The 19,668-nt window shown below is 40.4% G+C and overlaps 1 protein-coding gene across 1 annotated transcript in view; it reads left to right on the top strand.

The window, feature by feature from the left end:
* ACADM (acyl-CoA dehydrogenase, C-4 to C-12 straight chain) overlaps positions 1-19,668 on the top strand; it is a 34,064-nt gene that overhangs the window by 3,742 nt on the left and 10,654 nt on the right. The window contains 9 exon segments of the mRNA NM_214039.1: positions 278-365; positions 3,476-3,573; positions 3,670-3,739; positions 4,574-4,674; positions 5,308-5,388; positions 9,943-10,073; positions 13,590-13,698; positions 15,289-15,429; positions 15,966-16,061. Of these exon segments, the coding sequence (NP_999204.1) occupies positions 278-365; positions 3,476-3,573; positions 3,670-3,739; positions 4,574-4,674; positions 5,308-5,388; positions 9,943-10,073; positions 13,590-13,698; positions 15,289-15,429; positions 15,966-16,061 (915 nt within the window).

Genomic DNA, 19,668 nt, shown 5'->3' with positions numbered 1-19,668 from the left:
CCTGAGTGTTACTTCTCTTAAAAACACTCCATTTTGGTAGTGCAAATACTACTAATTAGTTTTATTTGCATTGGGTTTAAATTTTTTTTTCCTTTATCCGTTTAAATATCTGATAATTAGCTTAATACAGAAATAAAATTATGATTGAAAGCATTTAAGTCATGACTTAAACTATGTTCATGAATGTGGTTCAAGTTGCTCTATTTATAATTATCAGTATTTTCTCACTTGATTGTTGTTTAATTTATCAAATTTATTGCAATAAAATTCTTTACAGGTACTGAGAAGTCTTTCTCATTTTGGCTGGAGATCACAACATACAAAAGCTGTCCCACAGTGTGAACCAGGATCAGGATTTAGTTTTGGTATGTTTTTCCTGTCCTTTGACTTTGAACTTATGTTTCATATGCATATATATATATATGTATACACTATATATGTGTGTGTATGTGTGCAGCTTTTTATATGTGTCTGGTATATGTTTGTAAACAAACTTGGTAATGTCTGTCAATGAACAGATCCAATCACCAGCTACAGATTGTTCAGTTAGTCACATCCTTCTTCCTGATCATGTTTTCTTCAGCGTAATACCCTATACATAAATCCATATTAGTAGCATACATATATATTCTTGCCATTTTTCTTAGGTAGCTAGCCCCAAATAAATAACGAATTCACAATTATAAAAGCATAGTTTTCAACTTAGAAATGAATGCAACAAATATTTCTTAAACGTTTATTAGATCCACAATGCTAAGTGCTTGCTAATAACCCAAAGCCTGTTTTGGCCGTAGTATATCTGAACTGCAGTTTGGTGTTAGTATATGTCGTTCTCAGTTTTGGGCTCAAGGAGCCATGTGATGTCAAAAGGAAAAAAGAATAAGATTTTCCTTCCTCTTTTCTCTCTAATATAAAGACCCCAGGCAAAAAAAAAAAAAAAAAAAAAAAGAAAGAAAGAAAGAAAAGAAGTAACTCCTTTCTTAAGCATCCTTTGCCTCCTAAAGTGCTTCTTGCTTCAAAATTATTACCTTTCCTCTAGTTAATTTATGTAATTCCCTTGTGACTCAGTGGGTTAAGGATCCGGTGTTGTCACTGCTCTGGCTCAGGTTGCTGCTGTGGCTTGGGTTTAATCCCTGGCCCAAGATAAGAACTTCCATGTGCCATAGGCATAGCAAGAGATGGGATGGGAGGGCAGGAGGAAAAAAAATTTTTCTCTGTTCACTTGGTCTCAGAAAATAGTTAAAAGGCAGCCAGATAATTAACTCATACCTAGATAGAAATAACAAACTCAAAAGTCTTTTTTTGCTTTTATTTTTTTATTTTTTTGTCTTTTGTCTTTTTTTTTGTCTGTTGTTGTTGTTGCTATTTCTTGGGCCGCTCCCGCGGCATATGGAGGTTCCCAGGCTAGGGGTCGAATTGGAGCTGTAGCCACCGGCCTACGCCAGAGCCACAGCAACGTGGGATCCGAGCCGCGTCTGCAACCTACACCACAGCTCATGGCAACACCGGATCATTAACCCACTGAGCAAGGGCAGGGACCGAACCCGCAACCTCATGGTTCCTAGTTGGATTCATTAACCACTGCGCCACGACGGGAACTCCTGCTTTTATTTTATATTTTAAGATTGTCAGTGTCTTTTTTTTTTATTTATTTGTTTTCTGTTTTTGGCTGTACCAGTGGCATGCGGAAGTTCCTGGGCCAGGAATCAAACCCGCACCACAACAGTGACCCTAGTGACAACACCAGATCCTTAAACACTGAGCCACTGGGGAATATTCCCTGTTAGGATCCCTATAAAGTTTAAAAACAAACAAACAAAAAAAAACAGGATTAAGTGAAAATTTTTAAGCAAAGTGAGAAGAGCAGTTTGGACACTAGATCTTATTTCCTCATTGAGATGTTTTGCATGGCTTTAGTATGATGGCTATTTAGTTTCAGTTTGTTGCATACAAATTCATGCTCAACAGTAAGAGACTAGTGGGAGAAATCTGAGTGACAGAAGTTGAGATAGATATGTTTACAAGAGAGGTTGTGGAACTCAAAGGAATAGGGATAACAGCTATGACCACTTGTATCTGGTTCTTTAACTATAAAAAGGGCTTAATAGCTACAGTACAAGATTTATTTCAAGATTAAATTGAGTCCTAGCACATAGTGACTGGATCAAAGTAGGTTCTCAGATAATACGTAATAGATCCCTAACTTCCCTACCCTTTACCCACCCATAATCTTGATATGAACTGGCCCCAATTTTCAAAGTAAAGTCATGTTTAGAAGTAAAGTTGTGGAGTTCCCATCGTGGCGCAGTGGTTTTCGAATCTGACTTGGAACCTGGAGGTTGTGGGTTCGATCCCTGGCCTTGCTCAGTGGGTTAAGGATCCGGCGTTGCCATGAGCTGTGGTGTAGGTTGCAGACGTAGCTTGGATCTGGTGTTGCTATGGCTGTGGTGTAGACCATCGGATACAGCTCCGATTAGACCCCTAGCCTGGGAATCTCCATGTGCCTGGGAGCAGCCCTAGAAAAGGCAAAAAAAAAAAAAAAATAGAAGTTAAATTGTGATGTGTAAAAAACTATACTGAATCGCTATACTTTTACTGATAATTCATTGTAAGACTATGGGGCTATTATTTCCTCAGTCTGGCTTTTGCTTGTTTATAAAATGAGAGATTTGATCTTAGGCTGTTCGGGTGAACACCAAATTTCTAATGTCTTTTACATTTTATTTCACAAATCCCTAATTACTCTGTCTTTATCTTTCTTGCTCATTCTTGCCTTTCTGCCTTTGCTCTCATTTTTCTTGCCTGCAATGCCCTATATATTTCTTCTACCTTTTACCTATCCTTTGATGTTGGATGCCACCACAATGAAACTATAAAAGCATGGATTTGAAAAAATGCAGTAGTAATTGGCTTTTATTCTCGGTCCATCCACCCTATTCACTTCATTAATTTGAGAAGCCTTCATACCACTTTTGCCAGTTGCTTTGTGCTAATTTATAAATATAAATTATCTGAGGTTAAAGGAGTAAAATTGAAATTATGGTATTAATATTCTTATATGATATTTTGGAATAAGTTTCATTGCTTTCTGGTCACTGGTCATGTCTTATTTCCCTGATTACATTGATTCTTGAGTTTAGGGCATGTGATACATATTGGTTTCATTTCATTGTTAGTAAATATTTAATGAGTCTGCTTTGGAGCTAGTAATAAATAACAATTTTTTAAATAATTTATATATATATTACTCATTTGTAAAACTGGAAATGTTACCTGCCAGTTTGGTGTTAGCATTGACATAGATTTATTCATATAGTACAGTGAAATCTTGATTCGTCTGAAAGTGCATTGTAGTCTGACTTTCTGGTTATCAAGGTTAAAGTCTCCATTACAAATAAAAATTTCTATACACTGATTTCATTTCCTTAACTCATTGTCCTATTTTAATGTTTTGTAAATAATAACTTTCCCTTAGAGCTTACTGAACAGCAGAAAGAATTTCAAGCTACTGCTCGTAAATTTGCCAGGGAGGAAATAATCCCAGTTGCTGCAGAATATGATAGAACTGGCGAGGTAGGTGTATGTATTTTAAGGGTGGAAAAGCCTTGTACATTTTTTATGATTTTTAAATATAACTTTTTAAAGTTTATTATTATTTTTTTCTTTCAGTACCCTGTCCCACTACTTAAAAGAGCCTGGGAACTTGGTTTAATGAATACACACATTCCGGAAAGTTTTGGTAATCTTTATTTACATTTTTAATCCTAGGATGCATATGAATGAGAAAAATTTTGAAAAATTCTGTTTAGTCATTCTTTCAAATATTTGTTGCCATGGAATGGCTTTCTACCTTTGTGTCCCTGTTCCAACTTCTGTATTTGCCAGCTTTTAAAAGCCTTGTGCTCATCACATTGAAGCATTTTTCCTTCTTTATAGCTGGTTCCAGTATTAACTTGATCTTAATCCTTGGTAACTGCTCTGTAGAATTGGTTGATTTGTTGCATTTTAATTTTGCCTTCATTTTTACATTTTATTGAGACTTTTGCCTTTCACTCCTTTCCTCAAAGGGTCAGAGTTTTAGCAGAGTTGAAACAAGTTTTTACAAAATCAAGTTGAAACAGAAAGACAGGTCCAGATTATAAATAGTAAGAGAATTTATTGAAAATTTTAAAACATTTTAGAGAAGGATACTTTGTTTGTTTTAGGGCTGCACCCGCAGCATATGGAGGTTCCCAGGCTAGGGATCTAATCAGAGCTATAGCTCTTGGCCTATGCCACAGCCACAGCAATGCTGGATCCTTAACCAACTGAGCAAGGACAGGGATCAAACCCACAACCTCATGGTTCCTAGTCAGATTTATTTCCGCTGTGCCACAACGGGAACTCCAAAGAAGTATACTTTTGTTACTGTATTAGCCATAAAACTTATAGCTACTTGTGTTATAGATGGTGTATTTGCAATTTTGTTTTTAAAATCAATTAGGTTATAGCTAAGTAATTTAAATACTTCACCTTTTTCCGTCAAGATGTGCTATGTATTATAATGGGCTCTTAAAACATTTTGATACTGTAGGAGGTCTTGGACTTGGAATTATTGATAGCTGTTTAATTACTGAAGAACTGGCTTATGGATGTACAGGGGTTCAGACTGCTATTGAAGCAAATACTCTGGGGGTAAGCTACGTAAAAAAATTAATTACCTTACTGGGCTGTTGTTAATGAAACAGTACTGCTAGTTTAGGTTAGTTAGTGGAACACAGTTTTCTTTAAAAAGGAGTACAAAGTTCTGCAGTGAAGGCTGGAGTTCTTAATTCTATGAGTTGGTCATTCTGGCCTTGTTGTCTTTAGTACTCAGAGTCCTAGCTGTCCTTGTGGGGAAACTGTACCCTTTGACTATGGCTTTAGTGGTAATTCTTAGACAAGGGCATTCAAGAGAAGGATTAGAATGGCTTGCTGCTGCTGCTGCTGCTGCTGGCAGGACTGAAATTTAGTGAGTAATTCTTAGGCCTGATCATATATACTATGTCATTACTTATAAATTTTAATCTTGTGTATTTTACTATAGTTGATTTTTACATGTTATATTATCAACAAGTTCTGTATAGCTTAGTTTTATGAAAATACTGATTTACAAATTTACATCCTCATGGTTTTAGCTCTCTAACATAGAGGCAGAAGAAAGGCCAATTCTTTGGACTTACCCTAGGGAGAAAATAGTTCTCTTGTTTTGAATTATTGTCTTTGAGTATACATACCTAATTTGAAAATATCCTGCTTTTTTAATGTCATTTTTTCTTTGGTTAATAGCAAGTGCCCCTTATTATTGGTGGAAATTATCAACAACAAAAGAAATATTTGGGGAGAATGACTGAGGAGCCATTGATGTGTGTGAGTATGCAGCTGATGCTCTATTTCACATTTAAAGAAGGGAATAAGTGTGCTGTTTTTCCTTTTCAGTCTACATGTATACGTGGAGCTATAACACGTTAAGACAAAAGCAGCATATTTAGGTGCAGTGATGTTTCTGGGATGCCAAGAAAGTGTCATAAAATAAACCTCTTGCTTATTTCCAGAAGAAAGATAACCTACTTATGACGTTTTCAGAATGCCAGAAAAGTATCATTAACAATCTTTTAGATTAATTCCAGGAGAGAAAGACATATTTAATGGTTTTATCTTTATTTTCACTTCATCCTGTTTTTTTAAAAAAACATGTATTAGGAGTTCCCTTTGTGGCACAGTGGAAATGAATCCAACTACTATCCATGAGGACATGAGTTCAATTCCTGGCCTTGCTTGGTGGGTTAAGGATTGGTGTTGCTGTGAGCTGCAGTGGAGGTCACAGATTCAGCTTGGATCCCGCATTGCTGTGGCTGTGGCATAGGCCGGGAGCTGTAGCATCGATGCTACCCCTAGCCTGGGAACTTCCATACACATTGGGTGTGGCCATAAAAAGCAAAAAACAAAAAACAAAACCATGTATTATATAAGCTACCTCTAGTCCTGTTAGCATGTAAGGCAAAAAACACTAATAAAGAAAGGTATGATGGGAGTTCCCGTCGTGGTGCAGAAGTTAACAAATTGGACTAGGAACCATGAGGTTGCGGGTTCGGTCCCTGCCCTTGCTTGGTGGGTTAAGGATCTGGCGTTGCTGTGAGTTGTGGTGTGGGTCGCAGACATGGCTCGGATCCCACGTTGCTGTGGCTCTGGTGTAGGCCAGTGGCTACAGCTCCAATTAGACCCTTAGCCTGGGACCCTCCATATGCCGAGGGAGTGGCCCAAGAAATGGCAAAAAGACAAAAAAAAAAAAAAAAGTATGATGCTATACTCGTCTTTTTTTTTTTTTTTTTTTTTTTTTTTTTTTAGGGCCACACCCACAGCATATAGAAGTTCCCAGGCCAGGGGTCAAATCGGAGCTACAGCTGCTGGCCTGTGCCACAGCCACAGCCACTTGGGATCTGAGCCACATCTCTGACCTACACCACAGCTCACAGCAATGCCTGATCCCCAACCCATTGAGCAAAGCCAGGGATCAAACCTACATCCTCATGGATACTAGTCAGATTCATTTCTACTGAACCACAATGGGAACTCCTATACTCCTTCTTTTAAATATTTGAATACAAGGTGGACTGGGAATAAAATAGTAAATACAGCTGGGCTCCTGGGAGTTCCCATTGTGGCTCAGCAGGTTAAGAACCTGACTAGGATCCATGAGGATGCAGGTTCAATCCCTGGCCCCGCTCAGTGGGTTAAGGATCCAGAGTTGCCATGAGCTAGATCGAAGATGCTATACCATGGTATAGGCCAACAGCTGCAGCTCCAATTGAACCCCGAGACTGGGAATTTCCACATGCCCAGGGTACTGCCCTAAAAAGAAAAAAGAAAAAAAAAAAAAAAAAAAAACTGGGCTCCAGCCCATAAGTTAGCAATCTGGTAGATCCTTACCCAAAATGTATTCACAAAATTATAAAATTCATAGGATTGTGCAAAATAAGTAAATAATAAATTCTTCATAATTATGTATAAAAGAATGTTACTAATTTGCTTAGCTTACAGTGTGATGAAGAGAACAGATTGCAGTGCAAACAAAAAAAAGGCTTCTGCTGAAAATGCATTGTAAAATTAATCTTAATTACTAGAAAACAGTCAGATAAGAGCAACTCTGAAGAACCAGCCATTTTGTATAGAAACACACAGACCCATACACTTCATACATAAGCTGTAAAAACTATGTCTCGTTACAAAACATAGGAATGTCTGATAGCATATTTCGGGAGGGAGATTTTCTGAAGGTACTTAAAATATACAATTTTGGTATGTTAAAGGGTTATCTTTTCTGGACAGTTCATTTGTATATCTTTTTTGTAATGACATTGAAAAAATCTTTGAATCTCTAGGTAGGAATGTTATCTAGTTAACTCACCTGAATCTCCTCTACTAAAATACTCCTGTGAGAAAGAGCATGTAGCTCATGTTTTCATGTCTGGGAGTCACAACCTTCTAGCAGCTCTGTTTGGAAATATCTCTGACCATTAGAATGCTCATCTAGATTACATGCCCCTGAGGGAAAGGATTGTGTCTTTTCCTTTTATAATTTCACCACCTGATACCATAATAGGTGTTCAACAAATTTGAATAACTTCACAGTAGTTTTTTCCTGTCAATTGAAATTCTCAGAGTTCCCTTCACAGCTAAGCAGAAATGAATCCAACTAGGAACCATGAGGTGGCGGGTTCTGCCATTGCTGTGGCTATGGCATAGGCCGGTGGCTACAGCTCTCATTCAATCCCTAGCCTGGGAACTTCCATATGCCGTGGTTGCGACCCTAAAAAAGACAGACAGACAGACAGACAGACACAGACACACACACACACACACACGCAGACACGCACACACGCGCGCGCGTGCCAGATTCTCTTCCTTGGCTGTATAGCCTTCAGGTATTTGAATGTGGGTCTTTTCAAAACTAATTGGCCATAATTTTTTCATCTTTTCTTCATATAACACATGGGTAAAATCCCATCACCTTCTTAGTAATCACTGACTCAAAAATGTTATAGAGCGAAATATAGTACTCTAGCATGGTCTGATGAGTACAGAGTAGGATGTTCTATCACTCTTATTTTAGATACTATACTTTTATAAATATAGCTTGTAGCATTAGCACTGTTCATTTACATAAAGCTTACTCTTTTTTTTTTTTTTTTGCTTTTTAGGGCCGCATATGGAAGTTCCTGGTCTGGGGTCAAAATAGGGTTGCAGCTGCAGGCCTACACCACAGACACAGCAACACAGGATCTGAGCCACAACTGCAACCTGCACCACAGCTCACGGCAGTGCCAGATCCTTAACCCACTGATCAAGGCCAGGGATCGAACTCACATCCTCATGGAAAATAGGTTCTTAACCCGCTGAGCCACAACAGGCACTCCCACATAAAGCTTACTCTTGACTAAAATTGCCAAATCAGTCTCCCCATCTGGTGTTAAGTTTTGGTATATTTGCTGAGTAGTCTATTTAAAGTTTCCAGTTTCAGCCCTTAATTCTCCCCTGAGCTTTACCCTCTTACATGCACTTATCTGTTAGACATTTCTTCTTGGCTCAACTTAAATACTTTAGGCTAAATGTGTCCCAAACCAAATTATTTTCTCCCCACTCTTTAGAATGGCTTCTCTTCTAGACTATCCCTAATTGGAAACTTCCTGACACCCACTTTAGCTCCCCAGCATCCTATTTAGTCATCTCATCCTGTGGATTTCACACCACAAATCTCAACTTCATCTTATCTTCTTCCCTTATCTTGCTTCTTAGTTAAAGCCTTCTTTCTTGTCTAATTTGTGTCCCTAACTCCACTATGCCAACTAGTAGGTCTGTGAACTTGGGAAAATTTCTTAACTTCACTGTGTCTCAGTTTCTTTATTTATAAAATGTAAATACCTAGTACCTGTGTCATCAGGATTATTGTGAAGTTTATATGAGTCAGGTAGTTAGAGTGATACCTGGAAGATAGTAAAAAGTATTATTATCCCACCTTAAATCTGTCTTTTATACTTCTTTAATAATAAACTATCTAAAAGGTAAATCTGTCACCCTCTTGCCTGGGAACCTCCATATACCACGGGTGCAGCCCTGAAAAAAAAAGAGAGAGAGGCACTGAGTAACCTGGCTTCTTATCTTGGTATCATTGTATATAGCAGTTTGATTCTTCCTGGAATACAAATTCCCCCTTTTTTCTACCTCCTAAGATTTCCTTTTCTAGGCTTAATTTAAGCAACACCTCTGGGAAGGTTCTGACACCCTAAAGCTAAGATAGTTTCTTAAGCTCATTGTGTATGACTTTAATACTCTCCACTGTTAGATAGTAAAAATTCTGAAGACAGGCCTCTCTGGCTTTTCCATATCCTCCATCATAGCTTGGTACATGGTAGATTCTACTCAATAAATGTTTGAATTAATGAATACGTGTGAAATTGAGTTTAACTTGACTGAGGGTAGCTAACATTTTAATTTTTAATGTACTTTATTGGTATTCTTCATCTGATTTTAAATTATGTATCAAGGAGTTCCCATTGTGTCTCAACGCAAACAAACCCAACTAGTATCCATGAGGATGAGGTTTTGATCCCTGGCCTCACTCATTGGGTTAAGGATCTGATGTTGCTGTGGCTGTGGTGTAGGCCAACAGCTATAGCCTCAATTCAGCCCCTAGCCTGGGAACTTTCGTATGCCACAGATGTGGCCCTAAAAAGCAAAAAAAAAAAAAAAAATTTGTTAAATGTTTTTATATTTTAGCAGTTTGATTCCGTAAGAACATTTTATTTTTAGATATTTTTAAATATTTAAAATACCGGCTGAAAAATAAAATACTCTCCTGGTTCTAAAGGTTCATAATTTAATAGTTAACATTTAATTATTTCCTCTTGTTTCTGTATATTATAGGCCTATTGTGTAACAGAACCAGGAGCAGGCTCTGATGTAGCTGGGATAAAGACCAAAGCAGAAAAGAAAGGTGACGAGTATATTATTAATGGCCAGAAGATGTGGATAACCAATGGAGGAAAAGCTAATTGGTATGTTGTTTAAAACATCTCTGAAAAAAATATAAAAAACATTTCTGTGTATCGCTTCTTAATTACTTTATATTCTGAATCTCCCTCTCTCTCCTTTAATATTAAATCACCACAATTAAGATAAATATAATAAATACAAATAGTTCAGTGATTTTCAAACACTATGCAAAGTCCTGAAGTCTTTCTTCAGATTGTCTCAGAAGTTTAATTTGTAAAGTAAAACAAAACACCTGACCTAGGGAAACTGACTAGGAAAGCTAGAGCTCCATCTACTTGGCTTACTCGCCGCTGAACCAGGACCTCCTTGGAACTGTCCCGCCTAAGACACTAAGGAAAAAGGAAAGCCATTGATATAACACATCTCTCTGATTCTGAGTAATAAAGCATTAGCTTTTAGAGAGGACAGAATTTTACGTTTCAAATATATAGGTCCAAAAATAACGACAAGAAGTTCAACAAAGGGTCATAAAATCACTTGTATAAATATAAAATGTTGAAGGAAAACATATTGGTAGCATTATTTGTAGGAAAAAAGATGAAGGTTTGATAGGAATCAACAGTGTGATTTGTCTGCATCTAAGAAGCTAAGGTGCACTTCCCGTTGTGGCACAGTGGTAACAAATCCAACTAGGAACCATGAGGTTGTGGGTTCGATCTCTGGCCTTGCTCAGTGGGTTAAGGATCCAGCGTTGCTGTGAGCCAGTGGTTTGGGTCGCAGATTTGACTTGGATCTTGTGTTGCTGTGGCTGGCAGCTACAGCTCCGATTAGACCTCTAGCCTGGGGACCTCCATATGCTGCAAGTGCGGCCCTAAGAAGCAGGAAAAAAAAAAAAAAAAGCTAATGTAATTTCTTGCTGAAGTAACAGTAGTAGCATCAGATAAGCGGAATAAAATGGTAACAGTTCGAGGCAACTCATTTTAAGACATAGAATAACAAAACAGAATAAATTTAAAGGCAGGTAAATGTCCTGCTTTACAGTGAGCTGAGAAAATATAGTCCATTAAGAGTTGTGTTGGAAGAATTTTGAAATTTTTGAAATAATGTCACACAGAAGAGTAGATTTGTAGGTTTTTGCTTCAGAAAGCCAGTTTAGAATTAATGGGTGAAAGTGAGAAAAATTTAGAGTATAGTTCAACATAAGGACAAGCATTTCAACAGTTCTGTCTGATATGTGTTAAGTTATGGAAATGGAAAACAATGTATTTACTCATCACTACAAATATATAAGTAGACAATTCTAGAAGAAGGACCTTGTGATTGGAATAATGAACTAAAATGGGCTCTCTTATCTGCAAATGTTCTGATTCAGTCAATACGTGTGCTTTTTGGTGCTGTTTTCTGGCAAAGCATTGTTCCTAAGAGTGAGCTAGCTTTCCAGAAAGTTATTTATTTTAAACATATCTATCAATCACTTTATGAGTGTCCGGTGTTATAGAATGCTGTAGTTACCTTTAGGTTAGGTAAGTCGTCATAAGATCAGCAAGTAATAAAAAAGCGAAGAAACAATTAAAATGTAACAAAGTGAGAGAAATCCAACAATGCAATTAGCTTTCATAATTTTAAGGACTCATTAAGTATAATTCTTCATGTAGTAAGACAAATTAGGTAATATATGAAACTAGAAAACAATTTTTAATATTTTTTAAACTGCTATTAAGTAAAACTGTGGAGTGAATGTTAGATTATTAGTTTTAAGCATAGAAAATAAGTTTCTTGGAGTTCTCGTGGTGATGCAGCTGAAATGATTCAGACTAGGAACCACAAGGTTGCAGGTTTGATCCCTGGCCTCTCTCAGTGGGTTAAGGATCCCAGGGTTGCCGTGGGCTGTGGTGTAGGTTGCAGACAGGCTTGGATCTGGCACTGCTGTAGCTGTGATATAGGCCGGTAGCTATAGATAGGATTAGATCCCTAGCCTGGCAACCTCCACATGCCTCGAGTGTGGCCCTAAAAAGACAAAAAAAAGAAAGAAAATAAATTTCTTGCTTAAGGCATTTTTTTTTTTTTTTGTCTTTTTGTTATTTCTTGGGCCGCTCCCGCGGCATATGGAGGTTCCCAGGCTAGGGGTCTAATGGGAGCTGTAGCCACCAGCCTACACCAGAGCCACAGCAACGCGGGATCCGAGCTGCATCTGCAACCTACACCACAGCTCACAGCAATGCCGGATCCTTAACCCACCGAGCAAGGGTAGGGACCGAACCCGCAACCTCATGGTTCCTAGTCGGATTCGTTAACCACTGCGCCACGACGGGAACTCCGCTTAAGGCATTTTTTAAAAAACTCTCCTGTACCAGGTTATTTAGAACAAGAGTTACATGATGTTGTGCCTTTTGTCATGTTTTATTTTTTAAGCTGGGAAAAATTCAGCAGGTATTCATGATAATTCAGTTATTACAGAAACACTGATTTTTGCTGCACAAAGTGGACAGTAGTTCAAACATAGGGGATCTATCTCATTTCTTTTCACAGGCAGCATCATTTACCTTCCTTTTCCAGATAGCTTGTCCTTTAAATACTTAAACTAGTTTGGGAAAGAAAACAGTTGTCAATTCCAATGCATACAAACTTTGTCATCTTGATTCAAGGAATTTTTACTTATAGCTCGAACTACCATTAAAAGCCACCGTTGTGGCTCAGTAGTTAACGTATCCGAGTAGGAATCATGAGGTTGCGGGTTCCATCCCTGGCCTTGCTCAGTGGGTTAAGATCTGGTGTTGCTGTGAGCTGTGGTGTAGGTTGCAGACACAGTTTGGAACCTGCGTAGCTGTGGCTGTGGCATAGGCCGGTGGCTAGAGCTCTGATTAGACCCCTAGCCTGGGAACCTCCATATGCCATGGGAGTGGCCCTAGAAAAGGCAAAAAGACTAAATAAATAAATAAGTTAAATACCGTATCAGCTAAGAAGTAAACCAGGAATTCTATTGTGGCTCAGTGGTTAACGAACCAGACTAGCATCCATGAGGACTTGGGTTTGATCCGATTGGATCCCTAGCCTGGGAACCTCCATGTGCCATGGGTGTGGCCCTAGAAAGGCAAAAAAAAAAAAAAAAAGTAAACCTGAGTTGGAATACTAGCTTTGCCACATTATAGGTGTGTGACTTGGGCAAGCTTTTAAACCTCTCTGATTCTTCATTACCTCATCTATAAAATAAGAGTAGGAGTTTCCATTGTGTCTCATCGGATTAAGAACCCGATTAGTATCCACGAGGATTCGGGTTCGATCCCTGTCCTCATTCAGTGGGTTAAGGATCCAGCGTTGCCTTGAGTTGTGGCATAGGTTGCAGGTCGGCTCGGATTAGTTACTGCTGTGGCTGTGCTAGTGTAGGCCAGCTGCTGCAGCTCTGATTTGACCCCTAGCCTGGGAACGTCCATATGGCACAAGTGTGGCCTTAAAAAAGTGAAAAAATAAAGTAATAGTAAAAATAATTAGAATTGTTGGATTAATAACTAAGATGACAATAACCATATGTTGTTACCTACTGATACATTTTCTTTATCGTGTATGTAAATATGTATTAGGTATTTTTTATTGGCTCGTTCTGATCCGGATCCAAAGGCTCCTGCTAGTAAAGCCTTTACTGGATTTATTGTGGAAGCAGATACCCCAGGAGTGCAGATTGGAAGAAAGGTAAAATGTATATTTATCAGTGATTAAGGTCTCCAATTAACTGTAAATTTCAAAATTGTTATTTCAGTAACCATATTTGAAAACATTTTGTTTGTATTATATTGCAGTAAAAATAAAGCTGTGTTTGATGTTACAGGGTGAAATGATGCTTACTGAAGATCTTAAATTGAAAACCCAAGTTGCTGTGGCTGTGGTGTAGGCCGGCAGCTGCAGTTCTGATACAACCCCTAGCCTGGGAACTTCCATATGCTGTGGCTGCAGCCCTAAAAAGCAAAAAAAATAGTTACATGAGGAGGAGTTTCCTGGTGGCTCAGCAGGTTAAGGTTGGCCTATAAAATAAAATGGAATCATGTTGCTAATATAAGAGGGTTTTGTTTTGTTTTGTTTTGCCACAGCTGAGGTATGTGGAAATTCCCAGGCCCTATTGCAGTAGTGACCCAAGCCATAGCAGTGACAATGCTGGGTCTATAACAGGCCACCAGGGAACTTTTGTTTTCTTTTCATTCATTTTTTTTTTTCCTTTTAATGGCCACATCTGAGATGTATATTTAAAGTAGTTAATTTTTGGAGTTAGTGCCATGGCTCAGCAGTTAACCAACCCAACTAGAATCCATGAGGACTTGGGATGGATCTCTGTCCTCGCTCAGTGGGCTAAGGATCCGGCGTTGCGGTGAGCTGTGGTGTAGGTCTCAGAAGAGACTTTGATCCTGCATCACTGTGGCTGTGGTGTAGGCCAGCGGCCACAGCTCCAGTTCAACCCCTAGCCTGGGAACCTCCATGTTTTACGGGTGTGGCCCTAAAATAGCAGAAAACCAAAAGAACAGAAATTCAGCTTTTACCCAGTATATTACTTTTCCAAAGCAGATTATGTTTGTTAAATGCTTATACTGATGTAGTCTTCAAACATATAATGAAATTTGTCACTCTAGATAATAAATACATATAGATGTTAGACTACTATCGTTTCCAAAGTTTGTATAACATTGTTTTAGACTGGGGAATTGATAAACTTTTTTGGTAAAGATCCAGAATATGTTGTAAATATTTTAAGTTTTGAGAGCCACATGTCAGCTACTCAATTCTGCCATTGTAGTAAGAAAGTAGCCATAGAGCATGTGTAAAGGAATAGGCTTGACTGAATTCCAGTAAAGCTATCTTTTTTTTTTTTTTTTTTTTTTTTTTTTTTTTTTTTTTTTAGGGCTGCACCCACAGCATATAGAGATTCCCAGGCTAGGGGTTGAATCGAATTGGAGCTGTAGCCACTGGCCTACGCCACAGCCACATTAACGCTGGATCCAAGCTGAGTCTGTGACCTATACCACAGTTCACCACAACGCAGGATCCTCAAGCCACTGAGCAAGGACAGGGATAATAGAACCCGAGTCCTCATGGATCCTATACGGGTTTGTTAACTACTGAGCCACAAAGGGAACTCCCCAGTAAAGCTGTCTTTCAAGACAGGTTTGCAGGCTTTAGTTTGTCCACCTCTGTTTAAGATCATTGCAGAAAGTCATACAACAGTGGTTAAAGCAAAAATACATGCTAGCTAAAAAATGTTCCTTTATATTATATTATAATTTTCCTTGTTAGGAAATAAATATGGGCCAACGATGTTCAGATACAAGAGGAATTGTCTTTGAAGATGTGAGAGTGCCTAAGGAAAATGTTTTAACTGGTGAGGGAGCAGGTTTCAAAATTGCAATGGGAACTTTTGATAAAACCAGACCTCCGGTAAGTTACATGGCTTGATAATCTTTATAGGCTTTTTATTTATTACAGTGAATAGTTTTAACATCATATGCTTGGTGTATATTTTTTTTTGAATATTTGCTTCTTTTATTAAGAATGGAGAGAGATTGTTTTCTGTTTTTGAATTCTTCAGTACTCTTGCTATCTGTTATAAAAATTATTTTAGCGAATAAAAAATTACTATAGTTAGATTTGCAAAGAAGCCATTCACACTTAAATTCATTATTCCTGCTGATGTGTACTTATTTTCTGCCCCCTCTCTAATTAGGAATATTTCCCCTGAGAGGCTTTCCCTTGTTAAACAGAAGGAATGACTTGTCTCTAGGTGTGATCCTGTGCTTTACAAATGACTTCCCTTAACCTTCAATTCATATGTAATATAAGTTTAAATGCTTTATTGTCTTAAGGTTTAGGTCTTAAGGTATAATCCTTCACTTAGAATTTGAGGCAAACAGCCATTATACTGTATGTTTTAAAGACAACATTAACCTATTTTTTGTAAAATGTTGAAATACTAGGTAGCAGCCGGTGCTGTGGGACTCGCACAAAGAGCTTTGGATGAAGCTACCAAGTATGCCTTGGAGAGGAAAACTTTTGGAAAGCTGCTTGCAGAGGTAATTAATAGTATACTTGCTTTGTTAAAATGTAAAAACATTCACTTCCACCTAAATATTTGAAAATTATCTTTTAAGTACAAAATAATTTATTTCTGCTTTGGTAAGGAGAAGATAATGTGAATCAGGGCAGGTGTTTTTTTGTTTGTTTTTTGCTTTTGTGGCTTTTTGCTTTTGAGGGCCGCACCCGGGGCACATGGAGGTTCCCAGGCTATGGGTCGAATCAGAGCTGCAGCCACCAGCCTGCACCACAGCCACAGCAACTCAGATCTGAGCATGTCTCCGACCTACACCACAGCTCATGGCAATGACGGATCCTTAACCCACTGGGCAAAGCTAGGGGTCAAACCTACATCTTCATGGATACTAGTTAGATTTGTTTCCACTGAGCCATGATGGGAATGCCTAAAATCATTTTTTAAATCCCCCAGTTTCTGCCTGTAGTTGCTATTGTGGCTCAGTGGTAACGAACCTGACTAGTATCCATGAGTACTCAGGTTTGATACCTGGCCTCACTCAGTGTTTTAAAGGATCCGGTGTTGCCATGAGCTGTGGTGTAGGCTGCAGATGTGGTTCGGATCTCTAGTTGCTGTGGCTGTGGGATAGGCAGTGAGCTGTGGTGTATGTTGCAGACACAGCTTGGATCTGGCGTGGCTGTGGCTGTGGCAGGTAACTGTAGCTCCTATTTGACCCCTAGCCTGGGCACCTCCATATGTCACAGGTGTGGCCCTAGAAAAAAAAAAATCAGAGCACAGTAAGTTTCCTTACCAATGAGTAAAACTAGTCACATTGATAACAAATTACTGGGTGGTAAAATCTCTTAATGGAAATAACTGCCTATTCCTTTGTCTAGTCAGAGTGCTCCATCTGGGTGAAGTTGGAGTTGTTTGGAATGATACGAAAAAAATCTGTTAAGAATAACTCCTAGGTGTTCCCTGGTGGCTCACTGGGTTAAGGACACAGCATTGTCACTACTCTGGCTCGAGGTACTGTTGTGGCACAGGTTCGATCCCAGGGCTAGGAACTTACACATGCACAGGAATTACCAATAAAAAATAGAAAAGAAAAGGGGGACGGGACAAGATGGTGGAGGAGTAGGGGGACACATTGCCCTCTCCCACAAACACAACAAAAAAAAGCACATCTACAGAATAAATGATTCGCACAGAACAGCAACCAATCGCTGGGAGAGGAACCTAAACTCCAATAATGGCAAGAAGTTCATGACATTACTGGGCAGAACGGGAGAAAAGAGGAGAGTGAGAGAAGGTGAATCCGAGCAGGACAGGTGCTCCTGAAAGGGAACTGAGGAGGAGAAAGGGATCCCGCAACCTGGAAGGTCACCTACTCGGGGGAAAGATCAAACGAACCAGAGGAATCTCCAGATGCAGAGAAGAGTGTAGCAGTAAGTTGGAGTACTGAAAAGCCGATCAAGAACCGAACGGACCATCTGAACTACAGGCACAGTCACCAAAAATTGAGATGCCTGGGTGGGGGCTGGGCACTGAGACCTCGGTTCCAGAGGTTAGTCCCCGGGAAAGGGCCGGGGGACACTTGGGTGGGGGCTGGGCACTGAGACCTTGCCTCCGAAGGTTAGTCCCCAAGAAAGGGCCAGGGGACGCCTGGGTGGAGGCTCTGCACCGAGACCTCATCTCCAGAGGTTGGTCCCCGAGAAAGGGCTGGAGTGGGGCGGGGAGGAGCAGAGACTGCTTGGGAGGTCTAGAAACCGGTCTGTCAAGTTCGATGGGGCAGAGACTGCCTGGGAGACTAGAAAACAAAGCTGTTGCAGAGGAAGGGAGCAATACTCTAAGGGCGGGGAAGTGGAAAGCCGCATCAGAGGGAACCTGGGAGAAGAGCCTGGTCTGCGCCCATGCTGGGGAGGGGAGAAAAGAAGGGGTGGGTCCCCATAGAATACTCCCGACACCACAGCAAGCTTACAGGCCTGCTAGCTAACAGAAAGCTGTGCTTTCCAGTGCATCCCCTCCCCCCACCCCCGCCACCCCCTACGCTCTTGCCAAACCTGGGGCTGCCTGCCATCCAGGAGGGCTGGCCTCAACAACTGCCTGAAGCCTACCACCACAGGGGCTGTCCCTGCACAGGCCTGCTTGCCCTTTGGAGGGGCTACACCTCCGCAGAGCAGCACCAAACACCACCAGCCCCCGAGAAAAGGCCTGCAGCCCAGAAAAGCTAGAACAAGCCTAGCCAGGCCGTGAATAGATCTGCCTAATTCTCGGACGGTTTTTCTGAGTCGGGCTGCCCCGGGGAGGAGCTTCTTGGATTTCCAGCGGCCCTGCTACCCGCCCAAGCCCCCAGGGGGTGCCGAGCTATAGCAGATCAGCTGCATAGGACTGCCAGCTCCAGGCAGGACCCCTGCAGCCCAGAAAAGCTGCAACAAGCCTGGCCGAGTCGGGAAAGATCTCAGACGGTCTTTCTGAGTCAGGCTTCCCCGGGGAGGAGCCTCTTGGGTTTTCAGCGGCCCTGCTAGCCACACAAGCCCTCAGGGGGTGCCCCACTCCCGCGGAATAGCTGCTCAGCTGCACCAGCCCCCTGGAGGAGCCCCTGCAGCCCAGAAAAGCTGCAACAAGCTTGGCCAGACTGTGAAAAGATCTGCCTACATTCTCAGGCCGTCCTTCTGAGTTGGGCTGCCCTAGGGAAGAGCCTCTTAAGTTCTCAGTGACCCAGATAGCTGCTCCAGCCCCCAGGGGGTGCTGCACTCCTGAGGAGCAGCTGCCCAACACAGCCAACCCCCTGCAAGAACCCCACAGCCTAAAAACACCAGAGCAAGCTCTGTATGACCAAGTGAAATCTGCTACCATCGTGGTGTGGACCTCCCAGTCCTGTCTGCCCTCAGGAAGTCCTCCTTTGCTTCAAAGAAACCCTGTTAGCCCCATCAACACTCCAGAAAAGCCACACTGCCTCAAAAAAGATTGACCAACAACGCCAGCCCTCAGGAAATATTCCACGGCAGTGACAAGGCAAACACTGCCCGATAACGGAGAGTACAGCTCCCTCAGGAAATATTCCACGGCAGTGACAAGGCAAACACTGCCCGATAACGGAGAGTACAGCTCCCTCAGGAGAAAGAAAACAACAAGCAAGATGAAGAAGCTGAGAAACCACCCCCAGTCAAACCAACAGGAGAACTCACCTAAAACAGCCAACAATGAAACAGATCCCTGCAGTCTGACAGACCTGGAGTTCAAAAGAGAAATAGTGAAAATACTGAAGAAATTAAGAGAAGATATGAACAGTAATGCAGATACCCTCAGAAAGGAACTAGAACATATAAGGAGGAGCCAAGAAAAACTAGAACATTCATTTGCAGAGATGCAAACTGAACTAAGGGCAGTAAAAACCAGAATGAATAATGCAGAAGAACGAATCAGTGATATGGAAGATAGAATAATGGAAATCACCCAATCAGGTCAGCAGACAGAAAACCGAATCAAAAAACTGGAAATCAATGTAAGAGACCTATGGGATAATATAAAGTGGGCCAATCTACGCATAATAGGAATTCCAGAAGGAGTAGAAAAAGATAAGGGGATGGAAAATATATTTGAAGAAATTATCGATGGAAACTTCCCAAATCTAAAGGATACTGGGT

This window comes from Sus scrofa, chromosome 6 (genome assembly GCF_000003025.6).
Source record: "Sus scrofa isolate TJ Tabasco breed Duroc chromosome 6, Sscrofa11.1, whole genome shotgun sequence".
NCBI lineage: Eukaryota > Metazoa > Chordata > Mammalia > Artiodactyla > Suidae > Sus > Sus scrofa.
Note: the sequence above shows the minus strand (reverse complement) of the source record. Positions and strands in the feature narration are given on the sequence as shown.